Raw genomic sequence first — 16,111 nt, 5'->3', positions numbered from 1 at the left:
AAAGAGTGACTTAAATAATTTTCCTACATTGAATTTATAAAAAAGACTTATTAAAGTTTTGAAAAATTGTGTGAGAAGAGACAAAAAAGAAATAAGAAAAGAAATTAAGTTCTAGGATATTATTTAAGGATTAATGATTAAGATTGCTAAAAGGAAGAAATATAAAGTTGGTTTATTTGATCACGTTTAAAATAGGTATGTTGTTATTTTTATCTACCTTCAGTGGACTTTTGCTGATAAGGATCAAAAATAGCATATGGGAAGAAAGAGCATTTGTTACATTTTAAGAAAAGGTGATAAGTTGCTAAAATTGTTCATATTTTTTATGATGAAAAGTCATTTCTTTATACTTTTCTTTTTCTTTACTATATTCTTATTTTTCTTTATTTTCTTTTTTCCACACTATTTTTTATTCTTTTATTTTTATTTTTTTAGTTTACATTAGTTTTTAGGTTTTTAACTGTAATTTTAGGAAAACTATAATAAAAATTAAATACCAATATTCAGAATATCCCCAGAATATCCGCAGAACAGTTGTACAACACAAAGAAATATAAACAAGCTAGCCTCCACTGGATTTGAAACCTATGCTTTCCCAGACAGCTGAAGAGGGGGTGGACCTATTTTTCAACTATGCTACTTCAGACTACAAGTGGGTTGTAATGTGACTCAGTGTGCCTTTGTACAATAACTACAAAAGCTTGCACAAAGAAATCTAGAAATGAAGAAGAAGACTTTTCTCTAATTACGTAGAGAACATTTAATTATATGTTTAGCCATTCAGTGTTCATCTGTCAAAAATGAACTCCTGGAGATACAGTAGGGAATATGTAGCCTTTAATGAATTGTTAAACTAAAGATGTTGAGAGTCTGGAAAGAGTGCAGAAAAGAGCAACAAAGATGATTAGAGGGCTGGAGGCTATAGCATATAAAGAACAGTTGCAGGAATTGGGTATGTCTAGTCTAGTGAAAAGGAGGTCCAGGGGAGATATGATAGCAGTGTTCCAATATTTGAAGGGCTGCCAACAAAGAAGAGGGAGTCAAACTATTTTCCAAAGCATCAGAAGGCAAGACAAGAAACAATGGATGGAAACTAATCAAGGAGAGAAGCAACCTAGAATTAAGGAGAAATTTCATAACAGTGAGAACAATTAACCAGTGGAACAGCTTGCTTTCAGAAGTTGTGGGTGCCCCATCGCTGGAGGCTTTTAAGAAGAGACTCGACAGACACTTGTCTGAAATGGTTATAGGGTTTCCTGCTTGAGCAGGGGTTGGACTAGAAGACCTCAACAATCCCTTCCAGCTCTGTTATTCTGATGAACTAGTATTTGGTAGACAAAAGTATTTCTTTAAGATGATACAAGTGATTGACATGATGCCTGTCCTAGTGCAAACTTATTTAAAATCCCAAATCATAATTTTGTAACTTTTTCAGTTAACCAATAATTATTTGACTCCTCCTTGGAGAACTGAAGCATAACCCTTCCCCTCCCAACGCCGATTAATTCCATCACTACCTTTGGGAAATCAAATGTACTGCAAACTCAAAGCAATTGTGGTGCTTTTTGATCAACTGAATATTGGTGGTGGAAGAAATGTTGAAATGGGATATGCAGAATCCAAAGTCCAGAGGGTCTGAAATCCAACCTTTGAATATCCTGACTCTTGCTTAGCTCCATGTGTAAAATCATATAGTTTCAATGTTTATCAAAAGGTATGGATGGCTGAAAAGCACACGATGATTCTTATCACTTTAGAGGGGGTCAAGCTATTTTCTAAAGCTCCTATAGGCCAGACAAGGAATAACGGATGGAAACTGAACAAGGAGAGATTCAACTTGGAAATAAGGAGAAACTTTCTGACAGTGAGAACAATCAACCAATGGAACAGAAGTTGCCTTTGGAAGTTGTGGGAGCACCATCACTGGAGCCTTTCAAGAAGAGGCTGGACTGCCATCTGTCAGAAATAGTCTAAGGTCTGCTTGGGCGGGGGGGTTGGACTAGATGACCTATAAGGTCCCTTCCAACTCTGATTATCTGTTATCTGACCTTCACTGATTAAAAAAAAACCAGCTGGGTTACATGCATTTTGAGAATGTCAGAGCCTCTACAGTTAGCAATGTTGACCAGCGGTTTGGATGCATATGCAGATCGAGAAGTACAGCTCAGAAGAATGTTGCACCTGGTTGAATGAACACTCCCCTCCTCCCTAAAACTTACAGTTATTTTGACCAGGAAATAATGTTAATATTACTAGTTGACACCCACAGTAATTTCCTATTAAAGATATTTAGAGTTCTAGACTAGAGAGCTAAAAATATATATCTGAAACCGTACTTTAACTGGCAAACTGACATTATATATCATACATTCATTATACATCAGGGTGGAAAAACAGTTGTTTGCTAAAAGGATTTTCTTCTCTTTTTCAGTGTTATGTCCCTAAAATAAATACATCCCCAAATTCAGACGTCTGTATTTATCTAGCAAAACACTGACATTCGGGCTGCTTTATGAATAAGCAAGTAAAACTCTTTCGTCTGATTTGGGAAATGCAGACATAATTTTAGCTTTGTTTGAACATCAGGGACTTCTATTATATTACTGTAAGTTGGGATGATCAAGGCATTTTTCTTGGTACTCAGCAACTCAAGGTGACGTCTCACTTCTTTTTAAATCTCTTACTGGCAGCAGAACAAACCATTAGATTCAAGCAAATCCATATTTCCCTATCAAAAATATTCAGAGACACAGCCATCAAACCGAAGAGGTTTCCTGATACAGATAGTCTTCAGTTTGCAACCACAAATGAGCCCAAAATTTATGTTGCTAAGTGAGACAGTTAGTACACGAGTTTTGCTCCATTTACAACCTTTCTTGCCACAGTTATTAAGTGAATCCCTGCGGTCGTTAAGTTAGTAACATGGTTGTTAAGTGAATCTGGATTTCCTGTTGGCTTTGCTCATCAGAAGGTCGTAAAAGGTGATCACATGACCCCAGGACACTGCAACCATCGTAAACGCACGCCAGTTGCCAAGCATTCAAATTTTGATTATGTAACCATGAGGATGTTGCAACTGCAGGTGTGAAAAATGGTCATAAATCACTTTGGTCATTAAATGAAAACTTGTAAGTCGAGGACTACCTGCATATTCTTCCTCCCCGCACCAGGAGCAGGATTCTTCCCCTTCTACCCGATACATTCTTCCCCACACAATACAGTCTGATGAATTCTCTCCTATATTCTGAGGAATTGTCATCTAAATGTGGCGATCCCAACACCTACTGGCCTTTATGTGTGTTCTATACTTAGTATTGGATTTATGAACAGAATTAACAGGCTGTCAGTTCCGAGAGCCTCTTCCCTTGAGATACAGGATCAGCTTTTGAATTTGCTACATTTATGTCTTAACAGAGGGACGTTTGCCTGAGGCAGTAACAGTAAGCACATCTGTGACTGTGACTGTTGGTGGGAAGACAGGAATTGCTGCAGGTAGGACTTGTTTCAATGCACTTGAAGCTGGGGATAACATTGGGGAGACCCTTTGCTTGTTTTTATTGATTTGTCTGAATGTGAATAATGTCTTCTGGAAATGGGCAGGTCCATCACTTCAATGGGCCAAACATGTAATTTTTATATCAGGCAACCACTAGATGGCAGCAAAGAGAGATAGAAAAAGCTTTCCTGCTATCTAGTGGTCAACTGCAGGATGTTGTGGAAGTCCTAACAAAAACTGCCAATTCCTTGCTGTTAATACTAGGCCTAAGTTTTGTGTGACGTGTATCATTGCAGTGTCCTTTATGTGCCCAGCAAATATAACTTCTGTGCTTTGCAACTTTTTCATAACTCCAACATACAAAAAAGCAAAAGCCCTTTCACTTAATTTTCAATCCAAGATCATAGTTCCCCAGGGGCTAAAATGTCAATATGGAATAGCCCTGATAGAAATGCTGGGGTGCTGCTCTGCGTAATAACTGCATCAATGTTTATTTCCACTCATCCACTTAAAAACTGAAATCTACCAATGTTCATCTCATTTTTGTATACGCCCTTTGATATTTAGGAATCAGTGAACTGCCATGAATACTGTTGAAAGGAAAGAGATGATGTATGAGTTTTGAGGGTCTCGTTCATATCCTCTAAAGTGGTTTTATTATAGTCAGGGTTTGGTGGGGAAGTAGCTGGTAAGTAGGACTTCCTAATCAAACCAAGCCATACCACAGCTCAAGAGACAGCAATAATAGAAAAGCAGATGGTGTGGAAGGACTGAAGGATGAGGATTAAAAAGAGATTAAGTGGAAAAAATCATGAAACTTCAGAAGTGTCACCCTCTCCCTCCCCTCCAAAATACCCCGAGAAGATACACGATCAATCATGGGCATGGTGATGTTGGAAGAAATATCCTTCTGGGTTCAGTTCCAAGTGGGGAAGAAAGACACTGGAAACATAGTGACTGCTTGGAAAGATGGCTTAATGATGGACAGAACCACATGGCTTGGAGCTCCAAAGTGAAAAGGATGATCACATGCTTCAAGATGTTGGGTGAAGGAAAAGAAGGGCTGAGATGCTGAGAATCCCTTAGTTATATACCCTCTGTTGGGCCCCACCTTAGAGTCTCCTGTTCCTGTGTAAGAAATGTATCCCATTGGCTGTCAGACTCTCAGGGGTTGGGGTGTTAGCTAACTGTGTAGGCTTTGTCTGGACCCATGGTCCAGCACCTGAGTGCTAGTTGATGCAATCTTCCCAGGCCAGGTGGTGAGATGGGTAGAGACCTTTATTATGTAAAATACTCTGGCCTAGGTCTTAAAAGCCTGCCCATTAACAAAGGCGGGGTTGAATTTCTGCTTCTGAGTTTCTACTCTTTTTAGGGGAAATATTCTGCCTTTTTAATATTTCCTAGGATATTTCATTTTTCTAGGAGAGGGGTGGTGCTAACTTCCTACAGTGATATCTAGCATCCAAACATAACATTCATATCAAGTTTGTTCCCCATACATTCTTAGTTGAATTTCTTTGTAAAATCTAAAGCAGTAGATGAGAAAAGAATGAAGGCCATAAATGAAGACAGGTCTTTGTAGAATCTTGCATCTTTGCTATAAGTTGGAATAAGCAAAACATGAAGGATCTCCATGATCTAGAACCTGGGCAAGTGGAAATACCCAGAGATTCATATCTATTCTGAGTAAATTTCATTCTTTCATTCATTCATTCATTCATTCATTCATTCATGTTAGATTGTGTGGCTACCTAATTCACCATAGTGATTCTGAGCAGCTGACAACTTATAAAACAATTTAAAATAACAAATATAGACCACAATATATACAACATCAGATCTTTTGTGTGTGTGTGTGTGTGTGTGTGTGCATTTGTTACTTTTAATTGTTTTATAAGTAAATATATATATGAGGTTATCTGCTTATCCAAGAGGACAGATGGGGGCACATTCTAAGTCCCTTCCTTAAATGTAGTTTTCTATCAGGACCAAGAGATATGCCTTCTCAGAGCTTCTCCTAACCTATGGGATGTCCTTTCTTCAGACATCTAACTTTTTAGCCGTCTGGAAAACTTGGAAAATATGATTGTTCCCACAAACACTGTGGTAGAACTATGTTTCCCAATCTTGGCAACTTTAAGATGTGTGGATTTCAATTCCCAGAATTCCCCCGCCAGCAATCAGGAATTCTGGGAGCTGAAGCCCATGTTTTTTAAGGTTTCCACATTTGAAAAATATGGCTGGAGCCCATCGAGATAGTATGTGGATATGTGGGAAAGTGCTGTACTGGGATGGCATGAGTTTTTATTTTCTTGAGTTCTTATTCTATTTTGTCTGGGAATTGTTGTTGTTCTGTTCTGTTTGGGAATATTTTTTTTTACTGTTCACAATTCTTATAATGTAAATTTGAGTAAATTATTTGAGATAATTATAGTACATTTTTTGAGTAAATTATAGTATTTTCCAGCTGAAACCACCTTGGAAGAAAAGAATACTCTTTTTATAATAGCCTACATGTGCCTTTTCAAGTGAATTTAGAAAGTCCATTCAATATTGTAATCTTCCTAACAGCTTTTGATCCCCAAGTGAACATTAACTGAAACATAATTATTACTTATCAATTAATTAAAACTTTATCGTGTGTGTGTGTGTGTGTGTGTGTGTGTGTGTGTGAGAGAGAGAGAGAGAGAGAGAGAGAGAGAGATCAGAAATATGTCACTCTGCTCCAGATAATATGACTGAATGTTCTGTCATTTGAATCATTAAACTGAGCTTCTGTATTGGTAAAAGAGGTTGAACTGACATTGCAGCTGCTGAGAATTGTAATGTCCCAGTGAAATCACTAGAATCTGCATCTCCTTGATCTGGGTATATGAAGGATATATGATGTCATTTGAGGAATATGGTTTGCAAGACAATCTTTGCTTGGTAATTTCAAGCATGGATAAACCACTGCGTGTATATGTTCATGCATGTTTACATGTCTATGGGTATACATGGATGTACTTATTTTAAAGGATGTCACAGGTTCCTGCTGGAATCCTGCTGGAACCTGAATCCAAACCTCTCCTCCCAGCACAATGGATTTCTAGAGTTCAAGACATTGTTTTGCTGATCCCACATAACCAAGGGAACTTGTTTTGCTGGCTTGGGAAATTAAAAACAACCATAAAATGAATGACTGCATAAATCAAGCCTCCTCAAATGAAATCTAGCCACCTTTTCAAGCTGCTGTTGTCATTGTTATTTTTGATCAAATGGGTTTCAAAATTCAGCAGGACAAGCCTTACTGAAGTGTTTCCATTTTGTATTTTTTCTTCAAAAATAATTGCTATGCATTGCTGTGAGGGTTTGGCAGTGAGAAGCGATAGATAGTAGGTAGGTAGGTAGGTAGGTAGGTAGATAGATAGATAGATAGATAGATAGATAGATAGATAGATAGATAGATAGATAGATATAGGTAAGAAATGCAAGGATCCTTTCATATGCTCCCTGGGATTTCCACAGATGGGTGTAAGAGCAGAGAAATTCCTGTTCCTGACCGTAACAGCTTGTAGCAACTATTCCTTGCTCTGCCGTCTGTGTTGGACTATAGGGAGCCATTAGCAGTGACATAGCAGCATGGGGTGAAACTGTTAACTGTCTGTTGCTGTGTGATGATACAGTTGAATTTCAGAAGGGCACACACGTCAGACAGACTTAGCCTCCTTGGACCATTCCTGCATTGGGTGAGGGTGTGGAGGGGATGAGGAATTCTTTGGAAATAGGTTAACCGTTGGGAGCGAGCCTTATCTACGCAGAGAAAATGAATCAGAAATAACTAGAATTCTTGCTTGCAGCCTTTCTTCCTACTATCAAACAATATTTGGCTTATTAGTTTTTATATAGTTTGTACGTCATTTTGACCAGAAAGGAGAGTCATCTACAGAAGGTCATTTAGCAGCCATAGATTTTTGCCCTATCTCTTCACTCCCAAATTATTTGATATCGTTTTAATTCTAAGCAGAATCAGAATAGAGAAGGAGGTTGCCATGGCAACTGTTTCCTTAAGCCTTTGGTCTGACTCATTTCAGACAATTACTTTCATGCTCCAGGATGCACAGTTGTGACAGAGGAGAATTGTGTGCTGGGGTTTATTTCCTTTTCTTCTTATCCCAGGTATTCACTTCTCAATAATCATGAAAATATTCCTCCAATTTTCATAGTTTTGGAGCTGCTGGTACGTTGAGAGCATAGGTCTGGTCATGACTAACACTCATGCGAAGCTGTGAACTATGTCCTGATTATATACAAAATGTTTTCCTAGGTTTCCGTGTGTGTGTGTGTGTGTGTATGTGTACAGTATATACACACAAATGTGATAATGTGTAAAGATTCTGCAAACAATGAAAGATATTCCTAAATTCCTAACTTCTTAGGCTGACATGATTGAATGTGTAAAAAGAATGTCAGGAGTGTAAAGGAATTTATACATATGGTACCTTTTAAAAACATAAGAAGAAGCCAGTGAGGTACAGTGTTAAAGTGTTAGATTAGGACTGGCAAAATTTAGGTTCAAACCAGAGGTGGTATTCAGCAGGTTCTGACCAGTTCTGGAGAACTGGTAGCGGAAATTTTGAGTAGTTCGGAGAATCAGCAAATATCACCTCTGACTGGCTCCGCCACCATCTATTCTCTGCCTCCCGAGTCCCAGCTGATTGGCTGGGTCTTCTTTTGTTGCCATGCACAGGAGAACAGAGCTGGAAAGCAGGCTAGTGGGGTCGGGAGGGAATGGGATTTTGCAGTAACCCTCCCCCAGGAGTGGGGAGGGAATGGAAATTTTACAGTATCCTTCCCCTGCCACATCCACCAAGCCAACCCACCAAGCCATGTCACGCCCACCAAGCCATGCCACACCCACCAAGCCACACCATGCCCACAAGCCACACCCAGAGAACTGATAGTAAAAAAATTTGAATCCCACCATTCGTTCAAACTCACCTCAGCCACAGAAACTCTCCAGGTGACTAGTGTCTGGTCATTAACACTCATTCTAGTTTCTGCCATAGAGATGTTTTGGAGGGGGTAAGATAAAAATGGATCCCTGTGTAAGATGCCTTAGTTTGGTTAAAGGGTGGGATATACATGTTAAAGACACTGAGCTTGTCAGCTGGGTAGCTGACAGTCCAGGTTCAACACCCAAGCTCTGTGCAATGGATGAGCTCCTGTCCACATAGCAGTTCGAAAGCATGCAAATGCAAGTAGATTAATAGGTACCACTTTGGTGGGAAGGTGACAGTGTTCTGTGTGCCTTTGGCATATAGACATGATAGCCACATGACCACAAAATACATCCTTGGACAACTTGGCTTCCTCAGCTAAGAAACAGAGATGAACATTGTGCCCTAGAGTCAGACATGACTGGACAGGGAAACCTTTACCTTTTATCCAATAAAATAAAACAATGCCTTTTGGATCAGACAAGATCTGATGATTAGATTCAAGTCTATGACCTAATGTTGCACAGTAGTTAAGCAGATCTCTCTGCAACACTTACCACCAAGACATTAGCCAGTCTTTCCCAAACTAGCAACTTTCCGTTGTGATGAATCTACCCTAATTGACTGGGTATTCTGGGAACTCTAGTCCCAAGTCATCTGTATACTAAGTCTTGCTGAGGTCACTCTCTTTTTCCTCTTCAGCAACTAATGTTAGATGATGTATTAGTGTCTCTAAACACTGAATAACTATTAGAGATATTTGACACAATTTGGCCATAATTTCCAAATATTGTGGTTCCATACTTCATGCAAGGGACATTATTTTTCACCTTTGGTCATCTTAGCTATGATCTCTGAGAGAATGTAATTCAGCAACATCTAGAAATCTATAGATTCCTTGTCTTTGATCTCCAATAGTGGCTGTCATCATATATGTGGCAATAAATTCTGTACTGGTGGGGAAAGTAATTTAAATTATTGAAATTGAGCCTAACAGCCATTCTATTATCACTAAATGATTGGATTGTAATATGAGTTTAAAGCAGATTTTGTTGAGGCAAGTAGAATTATTGGAGTCCTTCATAGTTTAGAATTTGAGCATCAGAAAGCAGCTCCTATTTTTCACACCAGCCCAGGTTCGCCGCAGCAAAGCTTGCTGTAATGGATGAAAAATATTATTTCTCCTCTAGCAAATGTCATTGGAGAGAACATTTGCTTGCTGGGAAATGCTGTGCTTGGACACAGATTAGAAAATAATGTGTGGTTTTAAGAAAACAGACTCTGTTTTCTGGAATATTTTAAATGTTGCATACTTTTACGCATACATTTGAATGAAAAGTGACTTGGCAACAATAGTATGTGGAAGGAAAGACAGTTCAAAGCATGCTGCTGCTTGAGCAAAAAGTCATGGGCAGTGATCTCATCACCATAAAAAATCATAATGCCAAATATTCAGCAAATTACAATAGCATTTAACCTTACAAACATTTTTTTTCTTTTTCCCAACAGCGCAAATAGAGAAAAGGTAGATGAAATGATTTGCTGCCCTTCTATGATAAATACAATTATTTCCTAATCAAAACTTTTGCAAGCAGAGATTTTATAAATTTTATTTGGAGGATGGCTCCTTCTACCAGATAATGACCAAAGTGACGCCCAGTAGCAAATAAGAGTTTATAAAAAAGGCAAACCACTTCCAGTTTTGGACATTCTGCTGGAAGATGCTAAAACTAGCCATTATATATGCTTGTTTTCTTGATGTTGGTAAATGATTGAGTCGTCTCAGCATTGACTGTTCTCACCTGATGTCCGATGAAATTGAATTTGAGAATCAAGTAAAAGGCTGCTCAGTCAGGTTTCCCTGACAGAATTCTTCCTGAGTAACTTGAAATTTATCAAGCCTGTTAATATGCTCGGGAACCTTTTATTGGTCCCTAATCAACTGTACCTACCGGCATGTTTTCTTCATATGCTTTATAGCCTTGCTTTACAAAATTAAAGGCTGTCTCAACCAACCCTGTATCCCAATTTAGATTCTGCCAAGAGCTCTGTGGCAGGGGTGTCCAATCTTAACAATTTTAAGGCTTGCGGACTTCAATTCCCAGAATTCCCCAGCTGCTGATTGAAGACCACAGGTCTTAAAATTACCACGGTTGGACACTCCTGGTCTATGGTATCTCTCATCTCCATCTCTGGGATGGAGTGGAGCTCTCCTTTTGGAAATGCAGTGGTGGCGGGGAGGTGGAATCCTTTGTGATAGTGGAAAAATGAGAATTGAGCAGATCAGAGAAAAGAATATCTGAAGAGCAGCTGCTTGGGAGGCTTTTAATAATAAAAGAAAAGAGAGGAGGAGAGAATGACAAATACCCATGCCAAAAGTGAGAAATATGAAATTTGGATTATCAAATTTGGATTATTCTATGACCCCTCTGAGCAGAGAAACACATTTTTGGTTTATTTGACAGATGCATTTTTAGCCCTCTTCAGAGAAGAAGTGGGAGCTTTCGAATGTTAATTCAGAAATAGAGAAATGGGTGCCCAGAATAAAATAACTCTCTTAGCACTTGAGAAAACTATGGGCCTATTCATGGTATCTCAAAGTGCCTTCGTTTTCTTTGCAGCAACTGACATTGATGAGACTTATTCAGTGTGTCATTGATCATCATCCTAATTTTTTTTTCATGTGTTCCAGGGTTGTCACAAGATGAGATATATTTTATTTTATTTTATTTATTTGTTTTTATTTATTTGATTTGTCAATCGCTTACAAGATACAGGTATAAGAATAAACATAGTTTTGGATACATGAGATGGATACTTATAAGAAAAATAAAAAGAAACAATAGGACAGGGATGGGAGGTATGATTGGTGCACTTATGCACGGCCCCTACAGGCCTCTTAGGAAGGGGGTGATGTCAATAGTAGACATTCTAAGATTAAAGTTTTTGGGGTTTGGGGAAGAAACTACAGAGTCAGCTAGAATATTCCAGACATTGACCACTCTGTTGCTGAAGTCGTATTTTCTGCAATCAAGTTTGGTGCGGTTAACCTGGAGTTTGTATCAATCGTGCGCTCTTGTATTGTTATGATTGAAGCTGAAATATTCATTTGCAGGTAGGACATTGCAATGTATGTTTTTATATACTATATTTAGATCGGATCAAAGGTGGCGTAGTTCTAGGTTTCCTAGGTCTAAAGTTTCAAGTCTGGTGGCATAAGGTATTCTGCAATGAGTAGAGGAGTGAAGAACTCTTCTTGTGAAATATTTCTGGACTTTCTCAATTGTGTTAATATCAGATACATTATAGGGGTTCCATATTGCATGTACAACCCTAGTATTTAAGTCATTACTTTAAAGTATTCATACCTTGTCTGGAGATAAAGTTGTGGGTGTTAAACTTTAAGGCTATACATGAATGGAATGGGTTCAAAGGAGAGAGAGAGAAAAAAAACATTGTAGTTGGGTATAAATCAAGCAAACCTTCTGAAAGAAAGGCTGAAAGAACTTCCATATATTTAGCCTGGGGGGAAAAGTCTGAGGAGGATCTGACATCACTCCTTAAATACTGGAAGGTTGTCACACAAAAGAGAGCAAAATCCTGAATTCTTTTTTAGAAGCGTGAAAAATACAGTTCTAATTTGGTCAGTATGTGCCTTTCCCAAAGGAGGAAGACACCAGTGGGCTAAGCTTGGGCAAAGCTGCAGTGACAGATGTCCTAGATGAAGCACCTGAAAGAGCAGCTGTGCTTTCAGTTTGGCTGAAAGGGTCCTTTCTCTGGAGAGCTATGCAGATATATGAATGAGCAATTGGTTGCCTTTTCTGTCAAAGAATTGTGTGGTCCTCCTGAGGCATATTTGCAGAATGTGATGGAAAGGCTCCCAAGACTATATACCCACTGATAATTATTCCTTTCTACTGATCCATGTGGAAATAAATAATTTGGCCAGGCACAGCCTTGATGGGTATGAGACATAGGGTAGAAGATGGGAGTACATCATTTGTCGTGCCCCTGATGGAGACTGACTCTGAGGAAGAGGAGGAACAGCCAACAGGGAGTGGAAGTGTGGCTCCAGAGATTGTGAAGGAGGCTGGGGAATGGCAGAGGCTGGCTGAGCAGTCAGAGGAGGACCCAGGCCCATTCCCTATCCATCCTAGGGCACACAGGGAGGAGAGGATCAGGGTAAAATGTGGTCTATTCGGGAGGAGAGGGCCATGATCCTCTTTGTGGGTTGCAGGTGTGAGATCTGTATAAAAGGTTGGACCTACGTGCTAACAGATGCTGGAGACAAATTAGTGTTTTATTCCTAAAGAAGGTTTATCTTGGTTGGTGTTCTTCCAATGGACTGTCCCTGATTATCTTCCTGAAGTTGGCAATTATCTATCCTGGTTTGTCATTATTCAATGTGGTTTGTTTTTGTTTTTTGCTTCATTATTGGCTCTTTGAATTTGAACTGTGTTTCTTTCCTTTGAAATGTTATTTTGAAAATAGTTAACTCCTCCACTGTGAACAGTTAAACAGTGAAGCCAAGTTGAAGGCATTAAAGGACTTTTATTCACGTTTTGCTTTTTGTTATATTTCTGGTATACTCTGGGTCATCACATCATTATTTATTTGTATCAAAAAATTTGTCCCAGAAAGAGGAAAGAATACTGGAAGATAACAACTGGCTACCAACTATGGTGCTAACAGGAATAGCTTGAATTTTTCTATAATCCTGTTTCCAAGATGAAAGAAATGAGCTACCCCTCATGAGAACTGGATAAACTGTATTTGGAAAGCACCTTGCAAACTTAATCCAAAGGGCTTTGAATTGTATTATATGAAGGGTGGAAAAAACAAAACAAAATGGAGGGCAGAATGTAATGCTAATAAGAGCTGATCTGGGACTGGTGGGGTACGCAGAATGTGAAAGTATCCAATAATGAACATATAAATACAAGATGAAGTAAATCAAGTAATTTGTCTCTGGTGTCCCAGTGTTTCTGTACAATGTATAGAGTGTGGGGGAAAATAGAAGTCTTAATGCAGGAAGGCAAATATAATTCATCCATCAATACTGAAACCTGGTGACATAAACTCAAGAGCGAACTGGCAGGATTGAAATGACATAATAGATTTAAAGGAATAAGTTAGACAAGAGGAGAGAAGGAATGACATTATATGTGAAAAAAGGGTATATGTATTGAGATCCAAGAATTTGAGTATAAGGAAATAATGGAACAGCTGGCCACAGTACATTGCTTATATCTCCAAGATCAGACTATTTATATGCAAGACTCTTGAAAGAGTTTGCAGATGTCAACTTAGAGTCCCCTCAGTGAGGAATCATGAAGTATAGGCATAGTGCCAGTGGATTGGAAAAGGGCAAATGAATAGGGCAGGGCAAGGTATAATAGAATAGAGTAGGTAGGGTAGGGTAGGGTAGGGTAGGATAGGCAGAGGAGAGGAGAGGAGAGGAGAGGGAGGAGGGGAGGAGAGGAGGAGAGGAGAGAAGAGAGGAGAGAGAAGAGAAGAGAAGAGAAGAGAAGAGAAGAGAAGAGAAGAGAAGAGAAGAGAAGAGAAGAAGCATAGATTTATCAAGAAAGGGTTTATCAATATCCAGGAGGACTCTGACAGTTGAAATAATAGGCATAAACCAGCAAGATGAATTTCAATGCAAAATCTTAGATTTGAGTAGGAAATATCTAAGACATGAGTGTAGAATGAGGGGAACCATATTGGGCAATAGCATATGTGAAAAGGATCAAACTGAGTGTTAACCAATGTGTCACAGTTGCAATAAAAAAGCAAATGCAATCCTAACTGCATCAACAGAAGTATCAAAATCAAGAGGACTCATGGATCCTCTTTACTCTGCATTGATCAGGTCACATCATAGTGCATCCAGGTTTAAACCACATTTAGAAATGACATTGATAAACGGGAGTATCTCCAAAGAACAGCCAAGGTCATAAGAAAAACAATAAAAATTGGAGTCATTGGGTATGTTTAGTCTGGAGAAGAGACAACTCTGGGGAAATATGACAGCTGTTTTCAAGTAATAGAACGGTCATCATGTAAAAGATGAAACAGAAGTGCTCACAGTTCCATGGAATTTTTCTATGTTATAAAATGAAAAACTTGATGGAAAAAGAGAAGGGCTCAGAGTTGTTCTAGAACAGGAGTGTCAAACTCAAGGCCTGGATGCAGCCCGGATGCAGCCCATGGGTGATTAAATCTGTCCCGTGGGACTGGCCTGGAAATAGCAAAGGCCCGCGATGCCTCTGACAGCCGAAATGGGGCAGGCCCATTTCATCCAGGCCCCCGCAGACCCTGTTTTTGATCTGGACATCCTCCTGCAGCATTCTGCCTGCCAAAGCAGGGTGCGGCGGGGTGGGGGGGGGCGTATGCAACCCTCCATGCCCCGTTTTGGTCAGCAAAGTGCTGCAGGAGGCCATCCAGGCCAAAATGGGGCACGTGCCCCCCCCCATGCCCCGTTTCGGTTGGCAGATTGCTCCAGGAGGCATCCATCCCATCGGCTGCCTCTCCCCGCAGCTGGTCCATGGAGAGGAACAACAATGCTGATCCGGTCCTCGAAGAAATCCAATTTGACACCCCTGTTTTAGAACATAGGATGAGAAGCATGGATTTAAATTACAGTTGAGGAGACTGTGACCAGGCTCAAGAAATCCTAATGATAAGAGGTGTACAGACTGAGTGTGAAGATTTCTCCTTTGCTGGAAGTATTTTAAGAGGGGCTGGATGACTATCTGACAGAGTTGCCCTAGTAGTAAATTCCTGCATTGAATGAAGAGCAATCTATATTATTTTTATGATATCTTCTAAGCCTTACATTCTAAGATTATTTGGTGTCAGAGAATTATCCTTTTTAAAAAAACAAAAAGTCATATGGTCTAATTGGGAAGGTAGGGTGGGTCCCTTCAGCTGGTGTGTGCGTCTAATACCTGTATAACAGAAGTGGTATTCAGCAAGTTCTGACCGGTTCTGGAGAACCGGTAGTGGAAATTTTGAGTAGTTCGGAGAACCAGCAAATGCCACCTCTGACTGGCCCCACCCACATCTATTCTCTGCCTCCCGAGTCCCAGCTGATTGGCTGGGTCTTCTTTTGTTGCCCTGCACAGGAAAACAGAGCTGGAAAGCAGGTTCGTGGGATGGAGAGAGAATTGCGATTTTACAGTATTCTTCCCCTGCCATACCCACCAAGCCACACGACACCCACCAAGCCACACCCACAGAACTGATAGTAAAATAACTTGAATCTCACACTGCTGTATAAGTCTACTTCTTAGGACAATCATGCATTTCAGGCAGCATGCTTCATGACCCCACAAGTATATATGCTTCATGACACCACAAGTATATAGTCTTATCATTTTTGCAAAAATAGGTTCCCTCTTGGTTGTGGTAGCATAATCTTACCCTTAATAGCAACAGCACTTAGACTTATATATTGCTTGATAGTGCTTTACAGCCCTCTCTAAGCTTTTTACAACATATTGGCCCCAGCAATCTGGGTCCTAATAAATTATTGGTAAACCTCAGGTGTAGCCTCTTCAATTTATTGTGCATTTAGAGACCTATCCATGTGGACATTGAAGAAATCTTTCCTTTATATGGCATTTTTGCTGGAAAT

General features: G+C 39.5%; 1 protein-coding gene across 1 annotated transcript in view; it reads left to right on the top strand.

The window, feature by feature from the left end:
- CACNA2D4 (calcium voltage-gated channel auxiliary subunit alpha2delta 4) overlaps positions 1-16,111 on the top strand; it is a 160,656-nt gene that overhangs the window by 74,848 nt on the left and 69,697 nt on the right. The window contains exon 27 of the mRNA XM_087935075.1: positions 3,415-3,492. Coding sequence (XP_087791201.1) covers positions 3,415-3,492 — 78 coding nt within the window. The remainder of the gene's footprint in view (positions 1-3,414; positions 3,493-16,111) is intronic.

Source organism: Pseudonaja textilis, chromosome 5 (assembly GCF_049901715.1).
Source record: "Pseudonaja textilis isolate UNSWEBS1 chromosome 5, rPseTex1.2, whole genome shotgun sequence".
Classification (NCBI taxonomy): domain Eukaryota; kingdom Metazoa; phylum Chordata; class Lepidosauria; order Squamata; family Elapidae; genus Pseudonaja; species Pseudonaja textilis.
The sequence above is the reverse complement of the archived record's forward strand: the minus strand, read 5'-3'. Positions and strand labels throughout refer to the sequence as shown.